This window comes from Equus quagga, chromosome 17, assembly GCF_021613505.1.
Source record: "Equus quagga isolate Etosha38 chromosome 17, UCLA_HA_Equagga_1.0, whole genome shotgun sequence".
Classification (NCBI taxonomy): Eukaryota; Metazoa; Chordata; class Mammalia; order Perissodactyla; family Equidae; genus Equus; species Equus quagga.
In genome coordinates this window covers 36,673,005-36,694,969 of record NC_060283.1, presented here as the reverse complement: position 1 = coordinate 36,694,969, position 21,965 = coordinate 36,673,005, and the positions used below count along the sequence as shown (strand labels likewise).

General features: G+C 48.2%; 1 protein-coding gene and 2 long non-coding RNA genes across 4 annotated transcripts in view; 2 read left to right on the top strand and 1 right to left on the bottom strand.

Annotated features, from left to right (window-relative positions):
* Window positions 1-21,965, bottom strand: part of ASB18 (ankyrin repeat and SOCS box containing 18) — a 59,936-nt gene that overhangs the window by 33,851 nt on the left and 4,120 nt on the right. Inside the window, exons 2-3 of one of the 2 annotated variants that reach the window (XM_046643017.1) lie at window positions 6,365-6,487; window positions 2,715-2,982 (exon numbers count right to left, since the gene is read on the bottom strand). In XM_046643017.1, the coding sequence (XP_046498973.1) occupies window positions 2,715-2,982; window positions 6,365-6,487 (391 nt within the window). The remainder of the gene's footprint in view (window positions 1-2,714; window positions 2,983-6,364; window positions 6,488-21,965) is intronic. The other variant, XM_046643016.1, reaches the window with a different exon arrangement.
* Window positions 7,064-8,285, top strand: LOC124228477 (uncharacterized). The gene is made up of 3 exons (XR_006885725.1): window positions 7,064-7,205; window positions 7,402-7,505; window positions 8,227-8,285. It is a non-coding gene; the product is annotated as an uncharacterized LOC124228477 (long non-coding RNA).
* LOC124228476 (uncharacterized) lies at window positions 8,317-10,595 on the top strand. Its single transcript, XR_006885724.1, has 4 exons — window positions 8,317-8,377; window positions 8,761-8,971; window positions 9,209-9,306; window positions 9,783-10,595. It is a non-coding gene; the product is annotated as an uncharacterized LOC124228476 (long non-coding RNA).

Genomic DNA, 21,965 nt, shown 5'->3' with positions numbered 1-21,965 from the left:
GTTTGTGTGAGTGATGAATGGTCTGAATCTAAGAGTGGCTCCTTGGGTCTTTATCAGCTGAATCAGGCAGACCTTGCCTTATCTTGTGTGTATTTGACAAGAGGGTCCAGAAATAAGCCCATACATATATAGTCAGTTGATTTTCGACAAAGCCACAAAGGCAATTTAGTGGAGAAAGGAAAGGCTTTTTGACAAATAGTGCTGGAACAATAGGAAATCCACGTGCAAAGGGAAAAAAAAAGCTTCAGTTGATACGTCACACCGTATGCAGAAATTAATTCAGTTGTAGACTGAAATGTAAAATACAAAATTATTAAATTTCTAGAGGAAAACATAGGAGGAAATCTTTGTGACCCTGGGGTGATGCAATGACTTTTTTAAGGTACAATAACCCAACACAATCCCCTAAGAAAAAAGTTAATCAGCTGGACTCCATCAAAATTAGGAACTTCGGTTCTTCAAAAGACACTTTTAAGAGAAGAAAATATAACCCAGAGACTAGGAGATAATATTTCTAAATCATTTCTGACAAGGGGCTTGTATCCACAATATATAAGAAATCCCAATTATTTAAGAAGAAAGTAAACAACTCCAGTTTTTAAAATGGGCACAAGACTTGAACAGGCATTTCACTAAAGAAAATACGTGGATGGCACATAAGAATGTGTAAAGATGCTCCACATCACTTGCTAGGGAAATGCAAACCGAAACTACAGTGGGATATTTCTACACAGCTATAGAATGCCTACAATTAGAGAGTGACCGTACCAAGTATTAGTGAGCATGTGAAGCAGTTAGAACACTCAGATGCTGCTGGTGGGTATGGGAAATGCTCCAACCATTTCGGGAACCAGTTTGGCAATTTCTTAAAAGGTTATCTTTTTCATCATATCATATGAGCCAGCCACTCCAGTTCCAGGTATCTATCCAGGAGAAATGAAAGTGTAGACCCACAAACAAAGGCCGGTACACAAATGTTCATAGCAGCTTTATTTGTAAGAGCACCAAACTGGCAACAATCCACTGTCTTTCTCCATTTGAAAGAATGAACACATTGTGCTTCCCCCTACCGCGGAATACCGCTCAGCATGGAAAAGGCGTGAATGAAGGAAACACACAACCACATGGTGAATCGCAAAGTAATTACCTTGCGTGAAAGAAGCCAGACAAAATAGAGAATTCTAGCAAATTTGGACTAAACTATAGTGACAAAAAGCAGATCAGTGGGATAATGGAGAAGGGGAGCGGGAGAGAGAACAGTGGGATGGTTTCAGGAGCGGGTACCTATCTCCAGAAGTATCAAATTGCACACTTGAAACACCTGCAGCTTCCTATATGTCAATTACGCCTCGGTGAAGCTGCTTTAAAAAATGTATTGTTAGGACATTGTTTCCTTCAGTCACTCTCAAGATGCTTGGTGGTCCATGTGACTTTCTGAGTCCCCCCTCTGAACTCAGGTGATATTGGTAGGTGATGTCCTGCCTTGGTCACTAAGAGCCCAGTAGCCCCGCCTGCCCACACTTAACATGGTGGTTTTATTTTCATTTGATCCTCACCGCAGAGATAGAAGGCCAAGAAATTATAACCCAAGGGCAAGGACTAGAGCATTTTGACTCAAGAAATGTCAAGACGACACAATGCAAGCTGAGAAACGCAAACATAAATCCTGTGCAATGACACAGTGGCCCTTGCCGCCTCTCCCGGGACCTACTGCACCCCGTGGGGACAAACACTCTGCAAGGACAGCGCGGGGCTGGACGCAGAGCTGCAGGACTTCCAGGACCCCAGCTCCTGCGCGGGCGGTGGGCTGGGCGCCCCCGCGAAGGCCGGCACAGCTCGGCTTCCTGGTGGGACTCCGAAGCCCCGCCCGAGGAGCTAACCATTTATGTCACACTGTGACAATTATTCTGCATAAAATTATCATTAAAAACCCTAATTTTTCAGTCTCCAACCCCGCCAGTGGCCTTTTAGCATTCTTCTGCGGGCCGGTGATCACCCGTCTCATTACCGCGGTGTGGCGCCTGCCCCCTCCGCTCGCAATCAAGCGCTAATTACACCCGTCCGGGGGCCGGGGCCGATCCAGGACCCGCCCGGGGCGTGGCGGGGTCTGCGGCTGAGGTCTAGGGGTTCTGGGTCTGGGTCCCGAGGCGGGGTCCGCGCACCGGGTGAGGGGTTCAGGGTCTGGGTTGGTTGCGGGTGGGATGGGCGGGGACCAGGATCAGGGCTCCAGGGTCCAAGGTCTGGGTCTGGTGGTGGAGTCGAGTAGGGACCAAGAGCGAGTCGGGGTCCGGGGCCTGCGGCCGAGGGCAGGGCCGGGAACTCGGGTGGAGCGGCCGCTGCAGCCGCCGTGGGGCTCTGATGGACGGCGAGGGCCGTGATGTTGGCCGAGGTGGGGTCCCGGGTCTGGGTGGGGTCAGGTGGTGGGAGGTGTCAGGGTACTGGCGGGGTGGGGACCACGAGGTCTGAGAGCAGAGCCTGGAGGTGGGGTCGGGGGTGGCCAGGTCCTGGAGCGGTGACAGAGGCCGGGTCTGGGTTTGGGAGGGATCAGGGCGCGGGGAATGTCGGGGTCCCAGGAGGAGGCCAAGGCGGGGTCCAGGGGTCGGGGATGGGGCGGGGGCCGCGGGTCGGGGAAGGGGGGAGGAGTCTGGAGGCGGGGGCCGGCGCGGAGGTGGCCCGCTCCCCGGTCGGTGGCCGAGGCCGGGGCTGTGCCTTACCCGAGCGAGGCGGCCGTGCGGCAGAGATGCAGAGGCGCCAGGCCCTCGGCGCTGAGCAGGTCGGGGTCGGCGCGGTGCTGCAGCAGCAGCTGGGCGCAGGCCGTGTGGCCTCCCAGGCAGGCCTCGTGCAGGGCGCCGCGGCCGCCGGGGCTGGCGTCTGGGTCGGCGCCGCGGGCGAGCAGGTGGCTCACGCAGGCCTTGTGGCCGCGGGCTGCCGCGATGCACAGGGGCGTGGTGAGCTCCCGCTTGTACTCCAGGGTCCAGAGGCCTGAGGGGGGTTGGGGGGAGAGGTTAGATGAGTGGGTGGCACCGGTGGAGGGCAGTGTCCATTAAGGCTGAAATAGAATGAAATCGTCTCGTAGAAGTAGGTACCAGGTGGGGATGTACCGAGATATACAAAGTGGGATCCAGCTAGAAGCACGGATGAGAGAGAGAGAGGGCGAGGCCCAGGGACACGGAGGTGAAAAAAACTCAGAGAGGGGCAGAGAGATCAAGGGAAAACAGCAATGCAGGAAGATGGGAGAAGGAGAGTCACATGCACACAGATGGAGCAGAGAGACATCGAGAAAGAGACAGAGATGGAGACAGAGAGAGAGAAAAGAAATTTAAAAAGGAAATTGACAAGGCCAAAACTGAGCCAGAAAGATTTCAGGGTGGCTATGCAGAAGCCAGAGGGTTTTTCCAAATATGGGATGACTGGGGGCCTAGGGTAAGATTTGAAGATTTAAAAAGCTGACCAGGCAGCGTGGACCATGGGAAAATCAGTGTGAAATTTACATTTTCCAGGCTCTGAATTAGGGGCAGCCGGAGGGCAGAAAGTGAGCTGTGGATTTTTCTGGAATCCAGCTCTCTCTTGTCAAGCCCTGAACTCACCCCTTTATCGTTAAGAGGAGAAGAAAACAGACAAAACAAACTGAAGCGCAGCCCCAAGGTTGCTCAAGAAAAGCACTCAAAGTTTAGTCCTCTTGGAAGTGGCTGAGTTTCAGAAGCGTGCTTTGATGTGCTGGTCCACATTCAGCACAATTCTGGTTTGTGTCTTTGCGCTTTTTAGGGTTTTGTGTGTGTGTGCGCGTGTGTGTATAGGGTTGCTTTTTCTTGAGGGATGAATGGAGCGGGTGCTATCCATTTTACTTCTCTGAAAACTTTGGGCTTTCAAAAGGCCCGTGGAAGGTTGTTAGCGGCCAGGAGCGCTCGTGGAAATGGGGGAAGCAGTCCCTGGTGAATACACTTCAAGGGACAGGATTTCATATGGCAGGAATGACTTCTGATAATGATGGAAGAATCGATCCCATGGCTGTAATGAGCTGCAGAGGGGACCCTTTTCACAGGCCACCTCCTTCCGGGGACCCATGCTGAGCAGTTTTGAAAGACCACTCGTAATTGCCTACCTGCACATGGTGCAGAGTTCCAGCCTGCTCCACATCCCCAAGGCCCAGCATGGAGGTGGCTGCACACCCCGTGGGGAATGAGGGGGCCTGTCGTCCCGGTGATGGATGGTAGTGGCCAGAAGCCCTGGGGACGTGGGCCTGCATGCATTCGGGCTGCCCTTCCCAGTGAAGCCCGGGTCTGATTCGGAGGGGGAGGATGGATACAGTCCTCGATGATAGCAATAAACTACATTCCTGCAGGGGCCAGCTCCTGTTTCTCGATTCTTCTTGTTTTCCTGAGACTTGTTGGGGGGCAGGAAGGAGGTGCTCTAGTCCCCGGGACATGCTAAATCCCCAGTCCAACTCCCGTGACCCTCAGCAGCTCTGTTCACCCACCCTGGATTCCCAAGTCTTCCCATGGACTGATGGAAAGGGGTCACGGTGGGCATTAGCTCAGCCATAGCTTAGGGCCAGCACCCTTGTCCAGGTCCAGGAAGATGGCAATGAGCTCCCATAAGTCCATCAGGAGAACCCGGGTTCTGAGGCAGCTCTCCGCATCGGAAAGCCTGAAACAAATTCTTATAGTTCCCAGCCCCTGGTCCAGGTTCTGCCACCAGGAGGAACCTGGATATAGGCTTCTCCCCACATGGTGCATCCCTCTACCCATCAGCTCCTCGATGCCAGCGCTCTCCTTGGCCTGCGAGCTGGGTGAGGCCAGGATTCCATCATGGATGTGGTAGTGAGGGGCTGGCCACTGTGAGCCTGCTGGGTGTAGCCCCCTCCCCAAGGCTTCCTTCAGGGGAAGCTGGAATTGGTCACCAGGAAGTTCTCACACGAGAGAGAGCAGAGCACGTGGGGCTGCTGCTCCCAAACGAGGTCTGGTCCTTTCTGCTCTTGGGCAGGGGTTGAGCCGAAAGAGCAGAATCCAGCAGCCCTGAGCACTGCCCACCCTCTCTTCCTAGCCCGCACCGAGGCCGGGGGCCAGTACTAGCTCTTGGGGTTGCCCTTTCCTTGGTAACAGCTCACGTCCTTTCATTGTCATCTTCCTGTCATATAGGTGCACCACAGGAAAACAGCACACTTAGGGGTGGAAAGATTAAGGAAGAAGAAAGGAAGGCTGGGAAATATGTGATTAAAAAAAAAACCACGTTAATCGAGCATTTAAACAGTTGGCAATCTTGGTTGAATCATCACACAGCCCTTGGAGGAAGATGTGCGCCCCTGGGGGGACAGGTGAAGGAGAGGAGGTCCAGGAAGGCTCTGGGATGCCCTCCACTGGGAGGTGGTGCGGCCCGGACCCAAACTGCATTTTCTTTCCTCGAAGCCCCTGCTTATCACTGCTGCTCCGCCTTTGACCGCGATGTGGGTTTGCTCCCTCTCCCAGGGTGAGGTATAAACAGAACGGTGTCAGTTCTTTGGAAATGGACCTTCCACATTCTTTGCCTGCCAGGGCTCACGAGTCAGGGACACAGGACACTGGCTGTTGGCTCACTGACCACGGAATCTCGAATCCTCTTGGTCTGGAAGGGCTGCTGTGGATTCCAACACATGAACACTCTTGGTAAACGTGTTGCATCTGGACACACTGGGGGAAGGGTGCCCAATGCAGAATGCCAGCCAGAAAGCCCTGGCTGCAGCCTGGTGGTCAGCAAGTCGATTCATCCCAGGTGGGGGCAAGGGGGCATCTCCACTTGAGGGGTCTGCTTGCCTGCCCATCACACAGCGACCGTGTTCAGGTGGCAAGAACGCACTCAGACATCTATGACTTAAGGACCTCTGGTTTCTTTCCCCCATCTCCCCCATCCTCATGCTTCCCCAGTTTCCAGGAGGAGCAGCTCCTGAGAGCCGTCCCTCTGTTGATGCTGGCTGGGCCCCAGCCACCTCGCTGTAGCTGTGGTGTTCTCGGATTCATAGAAGGACCTTGCATGGAGCTGCACGCCAGGAGCCTGCTCCAGGCACACTCGAAGGAGAGAAGTTCCTCCTCCATCTCCCACCTCCCTGCCTGCCAGATGCAGGCACTGGCAGATCAGCACCCAAACCAATGCTCTTATAAAGACAAGAGGCACATCCAGCATCAGTTTGGCTTTTCCAATTCGATCCCTCACGTCCATCACCTACAACCCCAAAACTCATGCAAATCAAATTTCATTTATAGACGCTGTTTGCTCGCATATGTTAAATGCAGTGTCTACGGGAGCAGTCTACACACGGGAGCTATACGTTCACAGGAGTGTTAGTAGCTCCTGAAAAATAAATAATTGAGCTTTAAAGGAGTGAGGGTACCTGATGGGCCAAACGTGGCTGTAGATTTCACCTGCCACTCCATCTCATCCTTCTTGATCTCAAACACCACGTTGGCATCCTGGAAAAACTGGTCCATGAGGGGCTTGAGGCGGTCCAGGTTTCCTGTGACCAAGGCAGCGTGGTACTCCAGCACTGGGGACCCGGCACTAGCTTGAGGCTCTTTGTCCATCTTCTGAAAGATCTGAAGCTTTCCCCTCACTGGCTCTGGCCGTCTCTCCATTGCAATGCCGCTGACTTCAGAAAAGTTCTTCAGGAAGGGGAAAGATGGTCTTATGGAGTGAGGGCTATTTCTATTGTCATTACTCAATTGTCATCCAGTTGGAGCTCAGCGGTGGTGTATTTATAACTCCTGTGGGCTCTGATGTGATAATGGTTACTTGATATGACCAGTGTCGCGTGACCACCAAGACACTGAAGTGCCAGCCACCCCCGTGATTACACAGATTCGAACTCCAGAGACAGACACATCTGTACATCTCCAAAACAGCTCTCCACAGGATGAGGGCAGACACCCTCGAGTAGGCGGGGCTTCTCTTTCCTGCTCCGTAGGGGGTCTTCTTGCTTTTGGCCCATCACTTTCTCTGCTGCGGTGACCGCTGGTGGTGGATGTGCACTCTGAGGGCTGTGTCAGCTCTGAGGATGCACGAGGGAGACCCCGCTGGATGCTGCAAATGACCAGGCTGTGCAGGAGAGTCCCTGGATGGGAGGCTCCTTGGGGCAGACCGAGGATTCCCAAAGATATCATCCGGGGTCCCTGGTGGCCTGTGAGCTTCTTCCAGTGGTGGAGAACTGATCCCAAAATGCACATCTTTTGCTGAAGGTGAGAAATGCCACTTCATTTATTTATTTTTTAATGAATGGTAACAGCTCTTCATTAGTAACCTACTAGTTACTTGGTACACTTTAGTTCAGGGTTTTATTATATTGTGTAAAATTAAGGAGGCCATTTTTTCTTATAACATAGATAATACACAATTCTCATATCTTTTTCCCAATTCTTGCTTTTCCCCTACTAGGAAGCTGGAACGGGCCAATGTAGTTGGGTTACAGGATCCCTTGCCATGTCCATGTGAATTACAATTAAAAAAAGTGACTAGGAGCTGGCCCAGTGGCGCAGCAGGTAAGTGCGCACATTCTGCTTTGGTGGCCTGGGGTTCGCCTGTTCGGATCCTGGGTGCGGACATGGCACTGCTTGGCAAGCCACGCTGTAGTAGGCATCCCACATAGAAAGTAGAGGAAGATGGGCATGGATGTTAGCTCAGGGCCAGTCTTCCTCAGCAAAAAGAGGAGGATTGGCGGCAGATGTTAGCTCAGGGCTAATCTTCCTCAAAAAAAAAAAAAGAGACTAGAGGCTAGTGGGAGGAAGCGGGGTCCGGAGGGCGCTGCCTGGACAGGCAAGGGGAAGCAGCGGAGCTCACGCCTGGGAGAGTCAGCACAGAGATTCCCAAGCGACATGCGAATAATAGTAGCCACCGTCCATGCAGTGCCAGCCTTAGCCCTGGGGACCCAGGGGATCCCGTCACTACGTGATGCAATCAAACAGCATGAAGACAAGAGGCAAAAAGTCTTGAAGTCAAAGAACAGGTTCATGAGGCAGCACCCCCTTATTCACAGCTGAACCTCTTAAGCAATCTATTTTCCCATGTCCCTCTGTCAATCTCCTCGGCACCCCAAAGCCGCCCTGTGACTCGCCCCTCCTCTCTAAGCCCCCCTGAAGCCTGAGCAGGCTGTCTTGTTGGCCCTTTAGTTTGAAGGGTAACCTTGGCCCCTGGGGGGGTCCCACTCACTGAGATTTTCCACAACAAAGGGGGGCCCAGTAGAGTACGCTTCATCTTCTTTAGAAGGGGTACAGAGGAAGCAACCCAAGTGCCCATCAACACGTGAATGGATAAAGAAGATGTGGTAATATATACAATGGAATACAACTCAGCCATAAAAAAAGACAAAGTCGTGCCATTTGAGACAATGTGGATGGACCTTGAGGGCGTTATGGTAAGTCAAGTAAGTCAGACGGAGAAAGACAAATGCCATATGATCTCACTTATATGTGGAAGATAAACAAACACACACATAGATATGGGGAACAGATTGGTGGTGACCTAAGGGAAAGGGGGCGAGGGGAGGGTGAAAGGGGTAAAGGGCCACATGTGTATGGTGAGAGATAGAAATTAGACTTTTGGTGGTGAACACAATGCAGTCTTTACAGAGTCAAAATATAGTGATGCACACCAGAAATTTACGCCATGTTATAAATCAGTGTAACCTCAATTAAGAAACCAAGCCAAACCAAAATAAAAAACAGAAGAGGTAAACAGTGGAGGGGAAATTGACTGCACTTATGATTTAACAAAGATGTGTTTTCCCCTTGATTATAGACCTGATTTGCAGGCATAAATGTATGTGCACGGACTGACCCAAGGCCTCGAGGTTTCCCCCAAATGGGAAAACCCACATCTGCTCTACAGACTGGGCTGCAGCGGGCGCTCGGATGGGAAGGGCGTGGCCATCTGTCTGGCCATCTGTGATGCCTTCATGCAGGAGATAAACAGCATCGACCGTGCCTCAAAAGCTAAAGGACTCGCATTGGTGAGAGTGTAGGTCTGGTGGGTGGCTCAATCACTACCTGAGCTGGCTGTCACAGGGCCATGGGTTTGTCTTCACCATTGTCTGACGCCTGGGCTGAGGCTGAGGGCAGAGGATACAGAAGGGCCTGGAGGCTCAAGGGGCTTGGGGCTCAGGGCAAGCTGCGGGAGGAGGCTGCTGCCACCGGAGCATCCCTTGCAAATGATTCTCTTCTGGGTCGGGGGTGGGGGGGCCTTGCAGGTGGGCACCCTGGTGCCATTTGCAGAAGAGGAAACTGGGACTCAGAGATTCAGATAACCTTCTCAATCCTGAGGTGGTCAACACCCAAACCCCTCACTGTGAGTACAAGTGTTTCCTACCTCGTCTCTCATTGTTGTCTTTGAGCATGACACACTTTAGCACAGGAATCTGCAGTCCCCTGATCGTGCCTCAGTGTCGCAGGCCTCCAGGTGTCTGCATATGCTGTCCCCTCTGCCTGGCATTCTTATTTTCCCCTGGTCACCTGGCCCCTCTCAGTCATCAACACTCAGCTTCATTTCCCTTCACTTCCATGGCTGGTCCTCATGTCTGTACTCACACCCTCTCCATGGTGCCTGTCACATGGCTGGTTACTTGTCTGTGCCCCTACTTGACAATGAGCTTCTTGACCATGAGCTTCTGCTTCTTCATCTCCATGGGGTTCTTAGTACCTAGAACAATGTTTCACGTACAACAGGTCCTCAGTGCAAACGGTTGAAAGGATGAATGGATGGGTGTCTTTGAAATTTGCTCAACCACATTTAAATTCCTCAGTGGCTCTTCCTCTCTTTCTTAGCCTCTGCTGCCTTATTCCCTTAGCGAAGACCATTATGGTAACCTGGAGTTTTGGCTGCCCAAGAGCAGGGACCCAAATGCTCAGAGTGGGGTTCCACCTCAGATCTGTGTGCTTCCCTGTACAGCCCACCTTCCCCGACGTGTAAAGATGCCTTACCAAGTTTCATAAGAGCACCTTGTCTATTGTATGCTCCAGGAGGACCCTTTAAACCTCGGTTCACAGGTTTTAAAGTTGATCTCCTTTGTCTGCATCGGCAGCAGCAAAGACAACATCAGTGTCATCGATGGAACAGCAGAGATATTTTCAAGGGCTCACTGTGTGCCTAAAACAGTCCTGGGTGCTGTGGAAAATGCAGGGGTAAGGAATATACAGACCACACTTGCAAGGAATGTGCAGCCTTCATCAGACCTAAGAGGCGTGAGCGTACAGAAAATGACGAGCAGTGACGCTATGGGGACCATTTCCCTCATCAGATGGACAAGAGAATCAAGTCAGCTGCTCCTCCCCTTCATTTGCATATTCCGCAGTTGCTCTGCTCATTTCAGTAGCAATGTTAATTCTTTGGATATCTCATTTCTCTAGGCACAGCCATTTGCCATGTTATTTTTCTGACTGTTTCTAATTAGATACATTTCTGAAGGACTTATTCCTCACAACTATGATATGATCCAACATGAGCTTGAGCTTCACTTTATACTGCAGAATTCTTCAGTACCTGATATATTTTGTTGTGAGTTATCTTTTTAAAAAATTATTTTATTGAAGTCATATTGGCTTATGGCATTGTGTAGATTCCAGGTGTACATCATTATATTTCAGTTTCTGTATAGACTGCATTGTGCTCACCACTAATAGTCTAGTTTTTATCCGTCACCATACATATGTGTCCCTTTACCCCTTTCACCTACCCTGCCAACCCCCTTCCCCTCTGGTAACTACTAATCTGTTCTCTTTATCCATGTGTTTGTTTATCTTCCGCATATGAGTGAAATCATATGGTGTTTGTTTTTTCTTTGCCTGGCTTATTTCACTTAACATCATACCCTTAAGGTCCATCTATGTTGTCACAAATGGCACAATTTTGTATTTTTTTATGGCTGAGTAGTATTCCATTGTATATATACACCACATCTTTATCCACTCATCCGTCAATGGACACTTGGGTTGCTTCCACGTCTTGGCTATTGTGAATAATGCTGTGATGAACATAGGGGTGAATACATCTCTTTGTATTGTTGATTTCATGTTCTCTGGATAAATAGTGTCATGGGTTATTTTTAAAAGGGGTGGGGCCCTGGAAGTGAGTCCAGGAATAGGAGCCATTCCACCCTGCGTCCTGTGCTAAATTTAGCTTTCCCAGCGTTATATTTGTCAACAGTGCACTGAATATCCAAGCTTGATTTCAGTGGGTAGGCAGCAGTAGTCCAGAAGCAGACTTGGTCCTTTGTGAGAGGGTTAAAAATAGCTCATGGTCGACAGCATTGGTTTCACAAGTAGGACACGTAGATTACTACAGGAGCACGGCAGAGGTGTCTTTCTTTCTTTTTTTTTTTTTTTAAAGAACAAGAATAGTTGTATGTGTGACTATTACATTAAAAAACAAAACAAAACACAACCAGAAACTCTACAAACACCTGTAAGCTGGTCGAATCATTCAATAAGCATTTATCGAATGTTATGTTCTAGGGTATGTTGGTAGGTTTTGGAGATTCAGAGATGAAAAAAATACAATAATCCTACCCTCAAGGATCACACAGGAAAAAACAGTGACCAGAGGACCCCGAGACACTGGAGTTCTTCAGTCTTCCTTCCCACCAGCTGAATGATGTCCTTTCGTTATGAGTCAATAATATTGTTTCCTGACCCCACCCTCTTGGTTGGGCTCCTTCTCGCCTGCTCCACACTGCCTGCTCCACAATTCTGCCCATCCCTCCCTTGCTTGGGTTAAGCCATTTTCACCTCATTTTTATCATCCTCATCCTTCTCAGCTTAGTCAAAGCCAACACATAGCCTTCGAGATACCACTCAGATCTTATCTTCCTGCCTACTTCAGACCGTATGAAAACTCAACTTGTTCCAAGAGTGAATTTGTGTATGAAGGTGCTGAGCAAGTGTCAAAATCTTTGAGGAATTTTGATAAAATGGAAGAAGGACCAGAAGACTAGAGCTTTAGTTTTCAAATAGGAAAAGAATTTGATTCCTCAAAGCCTGAATTGACATCAGTCCTGGGCAAGATCCCTAAATGGATTTTAAAAAGTAATGGTCTGGAAATATTTGAAAAAGGGAGTGGGGGCATTTGGAGCTCTGTGAATCGCTAGGAACAGTCAGGATGGGTAACCCATTTTCCTTCGTGAGATGGTTATTTCATTAATACGTAGAGGGGCTGTAGGTGTGGTGTGTATATTACAACCTGCAATGGAGGGTTTCAAGAAAATTTTCTAGAGAAGATGGAAAAAACGTGGGTCTTTCTTTAGGAAAATCTTGCTAAAAAATTCAAACTGGAGAAATGATACACACGGTGCCTGTAGAGCAGTGGTTCAAACCTTGGCTGTAAAATGGAATGACCCGGGTAGCTTTAAAAAAACACTGATGCCTGGATCCCAACCTGAGAGATGCTGGTGTAATGGGATGGGGGGTGCTGTCTGAGCATCAAGACTGTTGGAAACCTCCTAGGTACTTCTAACATGCAGCCAAGGTTGACAACTACTGCTGCAAACTCTGTTTTCAGCCTGATCCTGTACAATATGCTTATTGATGATTTGAGTAAACATATGGACAGGTGGGTATCAAATTGGTGGATGACACAGAGCATGACACAATCAGGATTCCAGAAGATCTCAACAAGCCAGAGCGATGGGCTGACACAATTAATGCCCCAAGCCAACATGGAAACCCCAGGCACAGAGGGTCCTGTTGTCCTCATGACTCAAGGGGCTGAAAGTACCACACGCTTCTGGGGGTCTCCCCACTTCTGGCACTAGAAATTTCTCTCTTTTGCTTTTAAGCTCAGAGGTTAGTGGTGCTATGGATGTGTGGATGTTTATACACAAATTTAGGTGGCGTAAAGGCAGCAAGTTATTTGACATTATTTTCAAACCTTCAGAGCAGATCTGTGAAGAGTAACTTGTTAGGTGTCAGCTTAAGTTCCCCTACTCCTTGGGACCCTTGGCTTTGTAGAACCTGGAGTCCCCCATGGAATCCCAGATGCACCTGTGCTTTGCCTCCTGCTGCTTCCCTGACCTCTGAGTTTGCTCAGACTGTATGTTCTGCCCTGCCCTCACACTGGGGCACAAAATGAGCTCCAACTTTTCTTGGTTGGTTGGTGTGCTTTCAAGCTAGCCCACAAATAACATCACTTTGCGAGTTTGACAGCTATGCTGAAGATGCGAAGGGGTCCAGCACAGTTGGCATGGTCTTATTCCACCTCTCTCCTCCATCTTCCCTTCCTTTCTCTCTGGTGCAACCATTAAAATCCTCCCTCTTTCCCTTTCCGTGTGGTTCCATGCATTCTCAGGCCCTGCCAGTTTCCACTTCTGCTCCAGGGAGCTGGTCCAGGAAATTCTTCTGAACAAAGCAACACCCTTCTTGAAAGAGAGGGATTCTGAGTAACATGATTTTGTCCAAATTAGTACGTTTCATATTTTTAGTTCTTCAGAAGAACTGTCAAATGGGAACTATTTGATGGAGGAACTTCATTTGCAGAGGTGGACCATTTCAGAATACTAAACAAATTTAATTGCAGTGGTCTTTTATTACATACTGTAGAGTGAACTTAGGAAAAGAAAGACAAAAATTCAAGTAGGAGAAGATACCCAGCTTTTACCTGGATGACTGAGCAAACAGACTAACTCTCTCTAACGACTAGCCAGGTAGTCAACGGGATTTGAACATAATTTTGCAAAGAATAATTTTGAGACAAATTATAAGCATAACCTTTTGTCCACAGGAGACACAAAAACTGGTTATCCATACCGAGTGTTGTAGCGTGGGTAGCTAAGAAGAGGGAGTTCTTCCCTTTGGATCAAAGGAGATGGAAAAGTAAAATCTACCTGGAAATTGTAATGAGATATACAAATGGTAGTCTTTGAGTGAATGGTTGTTATTTTCAAGTGATATTGCGGTGTTCGCATCCTGCCATTGAATTGACGAATGCTTTTCCTTTCCTCAGAAATGTCTAAGGATGAGCTCTACTGGTCCTCAATCCAGCTGAGCCCAAATGTGAGTTGGGTGGGTTTTATGCCAGGGTCAGCCTATTTCTCTCTGTCAGCGACTTTCCGTACGTTTAGGCCACGACGTACAGTTTCCCAGGCTGCAAGACGCCCCACCATGTCCTTGTGTTCTTGGGGAAAGGCAAATGTGCTGATTCTTTCCTAGACTATTGGACAAATGCCTGGCTTCCTTCTGGGGCCAAGTGTCCATGTAAACGGACAAGCTAGGGCAGGAAGTCATTCCCCTTGTGGAGATGGAGAGATTCTGAGCACTTTCTCAAATATGTCAATGTATGTTGTTACCCTGGTCAATTTCGAGCTTCCTATATGAATTGTGTGTATAAATGGCTGTGTACTAAATTAATCGGACCCTGGGATACTAACATGGCTACCATCTGAGCTCGAGAGGACCAGGTCTCACAGTGGATTTAATTTCAGATCATTTTTTTGGTCCTCATTCTCCCTATTTAATTTCTAAAGGCCACTCCTCCTTCGTTCCTGCTCCCTACAGTTTTTTTAAATTAAAAAATTTGTTTTTAAAAGAATAAGCTGGGCAGGTGTGTAAGACTCTGCCTTTAAGAGCTCCAGGACACGTCCACCCTCCACCAGAGTGAGTCACACAGGCATTCATACCAAAAATGTCAAAGTATCTGCACCTTCTCTCTGAATACCAATGTCAGCACAGCACACCTCATTTAACAAAACATTAAAACATTTCACTTCCTCAGATCAAGTCTATCTATTAATAATGACTTAAATTGTCTGTACTGATTTCACATTCTTAAGAAATCTCATTCCCATCATGTGGAAGAACACAATGTGGGGGAAGAAAACACCTCGCCAACTTATTTTCCTGACGTTGCTACCCAGCCTCGTGCAGATCGTGCAAAACAACAAAGTGACTTCTCGTGATGGATGCGATCTTACGCAAAGGTCAAGTGTTGCTTTCATCGATAGCTCAGGAGGGCTTTTTTGGAAGCTCAGAAACAAAGGTGCCCTTGAGTGCTGCCTAGCCACCGTGGTTGAGTATGGAACAGAGCAGCCGGATCCTCAGCATGCACAGCCGCGAGTAAATAGCCCTGGAAGGACATTTATAGACTCCGGGGACGGTGCTGGAGAGCATATCATTGAAGCTTTCTCTGATAAAGGTGATGAAGCTTCTTTACGACTGTCATGGGGATTTAATTACATGATAAAATTGCAGCCTCTGCCTCTTGAGACAAATTGCATGTTAAGACTGATTGTTTTTTATGAATCTCACACAGGGAGCAAAATACTTCTCTCTTGAAGTTGGTGAGGTCTGATTGTTATGCCTTGTCATCCTTTATATCCCTTCCAGAAGTGAGACGTTTCCTGAGTCTGCAGTGGAGGAGAGAGGGCTCCTGGTGGCCTCTCCTGGTTGTTTTGCAGCTCTGCATAGAGCAAAGTGAGGCTGGTTTTGTCTGATGGACTTAAAGTTCATTTTACTTATTTTACTGTTGGCAAAAATTGAGAACTTTGATCTTCCAACAGAAAGGCAGGAAAAAGACATCATAAGAAATAGAAATGACTATCGAACATATATATAACATCCAATTTTACAAATTGAAAATGCAAATTAAAATAATGAGGTTTTTTTTTTGCCTATCAAATTGTGAAAGGGTTTTTAAAAATCAAGTTTTGGAAGAATTTAGTGAAACTGATGTTCTCATAGTTTGCAGGCAGAAGGATAAATGTCTATACAATTTGGAAATATTCTCTATTGTGTTGACACTTACAGCTCATTTTTCTGGTACTAGCAGCCTATGCAGCCAGAGTTGAAATATTTGCCTTTAGGAGTGTGACATTTAGTGGGAAAGACAGAAATATATTTGCTAAATGGAGGTCCAGGTAATATGATGAGAAAGCATCAAGTAAGATATTAGAGTGACAGGAAGTAGCGATAAGACAGGCTCTCTCCACAGGTGGCATCTGAGCAAAGCAAAGAGGGAGCTGAAGGGTATGGATGGCTCGTGTCCCCTTGAGGGTGTCTGTTTCGTCCTCTCTCCCTATGGCTGGGAGGAGCGGCATCCTATTTTTCTGGGCTAAGCAACAGGCAGGTGTCACTAGTCTCAGGGCTTTGTTGCACGGGGCCAAGGGTGCAGGCTGTAAGGCGGGTGTTCAGGAACCCAGGCAGCAATCAGGCAGGCGGAGGGGGGGGGGTCTGGCGAGGAAACAAGAGGTGACAGCAGGTTTGAGGGACCAGAGCCCAGGTGAGCAGCAGAGCCTGGGCCCTTTGGTGGACACAGAGATGTGCTGCCCAGACCCCACACTTAGGGAGGACTTGTCACCCCAGCTGTCAGCTCCCTCAGGGTCTGCCTGGGCTTCAGAGAGGAGCCTCCCCCAAGAATACCCTTCCTGAGCAGCAGATACAGTGACCGACCCAGGTGGGGGTAGAATGGTCCTGCCATTTTGACCAGGTGTGGGAAAACTGTGGCACATGCGTCAGCTCCAAGCCTCCCCTGGGGCCTTGCCAAGGCACTGTGGGCGTGTGTCACAGATCAGCTTCCTCTCTGCCAATCTGGCTTTTCCCCCTGTCCTTCACAGGTGTTGATCTCCAGCAAATAGCCTGCAAGGCAAACGCCACTCAGCATCAAGATGTGAGCCCTGAGGCTCCTAGGGCACCTGGAAGGGCAGGTGGGCATGCTGTCAGAGCAGGTGAAGACAGGGGAGCAGAGAGATGGCCTACCCAAAGGCCAAGAAAGGTGAAAGGGACTCACGGTGTCATTGAGGCATGGTTTGGACCAGAGATTCTCAATCTTCTGAGGGGAAGGACCAGGGAGTTTTCTTTTGGTCCCAATTTGTCACAGACTGATTCTCTTTTGAAATACAATTAAAATTAATTACAAGAAAAAAATAAAATGGAAAAAGACATATAATTACAAGTCCAGCGATGTGTGTTAACTGTCAAATTGCATCCATGTTTCTAAATGCTTACTGTAGATTTCCACGGCCAACACTTTGTGGAGCAACACCTCCTGCTGCACTCTGAGTGGCACCATTAATGAGCAGAGTCACTGGGGTATAGGATGGGTGAAAGGATGCTGGGAGAGATGGTGGGGTGGGTTAGCTCATAGCACATCATTTAGGTCCTTGGACATCTGCTATAAAATTGGAACTGTACGTTGTTGGTCAAGGGTCACCAAAGTTTATCTGTAAAGTGCCAGATAGTAAATATTTTAGGTTTTGTAGGTAATAAGGTCTTTGTGGCAACTACTCAGTCTGCCACTGTAGCACAAAAACAGCCATGGACAATATGTAAATGAATGAGCATGGCTGTGTACCAATAAAACTTTATTTATAAAAACAGGCAGCCGGTCCTCGGGCCATGGTTTGCTGACCTTCTCTGCAGGCAGTAGAAAACCATTGCAAGCTTGTGGGAAGGAGAATTACATGCACCTCCAACATGAAACTGTTATTGTGTCCTTCTTCCTGTGTATCGTTCCCACACCTTTCTCACTTGAATGAAACCTGTTCTTTATTCTCAGGGCAAACTTGACTCAACAACCATCAACAGAGCATCCAGGTACCCAGGCACGTATTTGACTCCTTTCTTTCCTGTCTATCCTGCTTCAGGTTTGCTAAACTTCTTGAATCTGTAAATTTGTGTCTTTCATCATATTTGGGAAATGCTCCATAATTATTTCTTTAAATACTTTTTATGCTCCATTCTCTTTCTCTTCTCTTTCTTCAGGTCCAGTTGAATAGGTTAGGCCTTCTATATTGTCCCACAGTCTCTGTTCATTTTATTTTCAATCGTTTTACTTTCTGTACTTCAGACTGGATCTATTCTATTGATCTGTTTTCAATTCACGTGAAGGAAGATTCTGTCATGTTCAACCTGCTGTTAAGCCCATTGTTGGCTAGAACAAGGCCAGTGCTAGCTTCAAGGGAGGAGGGGAAATGTATTTTTTTCCAGCTGGGCACCTTGGGGACTTTATTGGTAAAGAAGGAAGGGAGAGTGGGTGTGTAGTAGTTAGCCATGTTCCCTGGCACCAGTCTTTCCACCTCTATCCTTCCTACATATGTAAGAGTTTTTTGTTTTTTCCAAATTAAATGATCTCATTCCATTGCTGCCTGGCTCCTCGGTGCCTTTCCAAAGAAGTGTAAACACCTATGTCTAGAATTTATGGCCTCATGCAATACAGTCCCAACTTATTTGCCTGGGTTTTCCTCTTTGTCCTCTAGTTTACATACCCCAATTTCCAGGGGGGTCCTGCTTCCCCGTACAAGGTGGCACGCCCCTGTGTGCTCACGTTTGCTCGTTCTGCTCCCTTTACTTGGATTCCCTTTCTTTCAATCATAGCCTGTCAAGAACATGTTCATTTTTCAAAGGCCCAGGTTTTTAGTGTCTTCCATATGCTACGTGTTCTGTTAATATTTGTTGTATACCTGCTGTGTGCCAGCATATGGTGACTAGGACAAACCCAGTCCCTGTTCAACATCCACTTGTTGAATTTGGTATTAGAAAATGATGGAAATTGGGATTGAGAAGTGGAACCAGGCTGTAGACAGGGTGTTTGCCATTTCTAATTAGTTCCTTCAGCATGTTTATTTCCTAAGCTTGCACACCATTGCAGGAGCCATCGTTATCTGGAAAGGTAGAAAGCCTCTTCACTATTATCCTCTGTTCTTTTTGTTCTTTCACAATTCTCCAGTGTGCTTGGGAGTGAGGCTAATGGAAGTATGTCATCAGCATACATTATTTCTTTATTAGCCTGTTTCTCAATTTTGATTCTGAAAATATCCTGATTTAGTCTAATTACAATTTCACTGTGTTCCACAGGCAATGACGGTTCATACTGGGGGGAGCCGAGACGTGACCCGGTTGAATTTTTCTTCCTGCCCATATGCTTTGAAGCTGGACCATTAGCTCTAAGGCATGCATCTCATCTCATCAAAGTGATTCAACCTGCTTCTGGGGAATAAAGAGCCTAGGGTGTGTGTCCGGTAGGAAGCAAAGGAATATTTTCATTTTAGGTCGTGGGAGACATTTTTCTGTATCTAAAGGAAGGGCTGCTGCCGGAGCCGTTTTATCCCTAAATAATTTAACTAGATTCAAAGATAATCTGATGTTATTGTAGGAAAGTGTATTTCTAATAAATTCCACTTGATCTGGGTGAATCAATTCAGGCAGCGCATAATTGAGTCTGTTAGCAAGGACTTTAGCAAGAATTTTGCAATCAGCGTTAATTAAGAAGATGGGACAATAATTTGTGCATAATTCCGGATCTTTTCCTGGCTTGTGAATCAAAGTAATAAGAGCAATGCTGCGGCTGGTGGTGGGATAGTGTCATTAGGTGCTGATTTATAAGTACTTAGAAAGGTTTAATTTCATTTTGCTTCGAGCAGGGTCCCCCTGCCCCCACATTCTCATCAGGGTGTGCAGTTGAGACGGCACAGAGCTTTCCTCTCTATCCTTCTCTGTCATCGCTGACCTCCTGCCTCCCATTTCTGTTTTTATTCTGCAGCCGAGCACCCCACTCATTCGTCCATATTTTTTCTTAATACTTTTGCTGAATTATTTGAAGTCGAGGACTCCATGCTATTGATGTTGTGTGTGAGTGTGTGTATGTGTGTGTGCATGCATGTGTGCATGCGTGTGTGTGTGTAATGTCAAGTCAAAGCATTGCACACAGCTTCAACGAGGAAATTTTTTGTAGATCTTCCTGCAACATGTCTCTGGGTGGGCAAGCATCAAGAGCCCTTGACCACAAGTCAGGAAACATATCTAGTTTACACGCTGCTCCTGACTGGCTATTGACCAGGAAGGGAACAAACATGAGCCTCCGTGTCTAGGTGTAAAATACAGGTGTAGGATGAACTCCAGGCATCACGGAATGCCAGGAAGAGCAATGGATTTATACCTCCTACTAGCTGTGAGACCTCAGGCATGTCACTCAACCACTCTGAGCCTCATTTTCCTCAGCTGCAAAAGTGGGAAAGACAACAGCCCTTGGAAAGTGCATGCCCAGTAGAAGTCCTCACTGCATAGGATTCTTCTCACTTTGCCTCCACTTAAGGCTGGTTCCAGTTCTAACATGCTTTGGACTGGGGACCTATTCTCCCTAACCATCAGAACAAGGCTGGCTCTGGACCAACCTGTTGCTTATTTCCTGCATTGGAGCTCATAAACCAGTCTCCCAGCAGCCTGCCAGGCAATACCTTCCCTGACCAGTTAGCCTGGAGCTGGCCATCCCTTGGACGGCAGGGCCGGTCCACACAGCCCTCTCTTACGATGCACCACACCTGTGACAGCAATGGGGTTTTGTTATCCCCTCCACAAACACAAGTCTTTGCTCTTTGAGCCCTAGTCAGTGCAGTTTGTAAAGACACTGAGAGATGACCTGATCAATCCCATTTTTATAATGGCAGAAATTAAGATTCAGAGACAGACTGACACATTCAAGACCACACAAGTAGTGATGGCGCCAAGTCAAGAACCCAGGTCACCTCGCTGTTAGTCTCCTGCCCTTCCATCGTGCCACACGTCTCAGAGCCACCAGCAAAGTGCACGCTCTTGTCATTGTGTTTGAGTACCAGTCCTCTAAGGCAGGAGCTGTGCACGTTTAAGTGACATTCAACTGTTCAGTTTGCCCCTCCATGCGCAGGGAAGGGGTACTTGTGGCCCTAACATCATGGCGTACTCAGCGTCCAGCCTGAAGGGGCACTGGTTGGATGAGACGTCGATTTTCGCAAATGGACCCCATTTCGAAGTGCGCACACGTGTCCATCACATGTTCACCCGTGCTCCTTCCCCACCCATACATGCTGTTGGGTGAGATCTCTTAATAAAAACCCAATTAGTATTTCTTTAACTTGCCTCCAGACGCTTAAATACCATTACCCCAAACACAACATAATGTCTCTAGTTTTCTATTTCAATCAAGAATTCAAGTAGCATCTTGACTTGTATATAATACATCAGCAGCAAAATCATGGAATGCTGACATCCTTAATAATAGCAATTAGTAATCAGTTGTTTCCTAAGTAGTTTGATTACGCCAGTTACCAAATTGTACAGTTGCTGCATATGGGGACAAGAAGGGTCTTGCCACCCCTCCCCCAGTCATCCTGTCTCCTTTCCTGCGTTCTTGGAGGTTAGTGAGCTGATAGGCATTGAAAAGAGGCAAGGACAAATAATGCAGTTGTCGCTAATATAAAACACAGTAAAGACTTGCCCCTAGCAGAAAGTAGAATGAAATATTTCTTTGCAGAAAGACAAACCCCAGTGGTGTCCATGGAAAGGTAGTCTATGTTCACTCAGCTGAGTGTTAGCAAAAGACCTTGGCTTCCCCATGCCAGGCACGGCACCCACAGATAGAGGTCCTTCTCAGGGCTAGGACCCTGTGCCAGGCTCTAGACACCAACAAGTGTTAGGCAAGGTCCTTGCCCCTGGGGAGGTTGTATTTGAGTTTGAAATAATCAGTGGGTACATAAAATTAGCCCAGCAAGGCTATGTGACTTAGTAACTAATGGAGACTGAGAGCGTTATGCTCTCATGGAGGGAGGAGGGGAGGCTGCAGGGCAGGGTGGGCAGAGGCAGCCTTCCAGCGGAGGCGACCCCTGCGCAGGGTCTGGAAGGACGCGGTGGCCTAGGGGAACAGAGGAAGCGCTCACATGCCCCGGGATTTGGGTGTAGCCCTTGCGGGGAGGTTTCTGTTGGAATGGCGGCTCCGTCCTGTTCTGCTCACCACACGTGCGTGCACACACGTACACACACACAGACCATGCCCCAGGGCCAGAGTTCCTCACGGTGGGGCAGTCCAGAGCTGGGGAGAGATCATGGCGTGTCTGACTGGCTGAGGGCTGAGTGCCTGTTAGTGGCTGCTCTTTCTTCCCAGCAGCCCGCAGGGCATCTCAAGTCCATCCTTGCAGGAGAGCAGGTGGCTTCCCAAGGGCACGGGTGAGTTGCTTCTTTAGGGGAATCCTGACTGATGACCATTCTCCTGTCTCA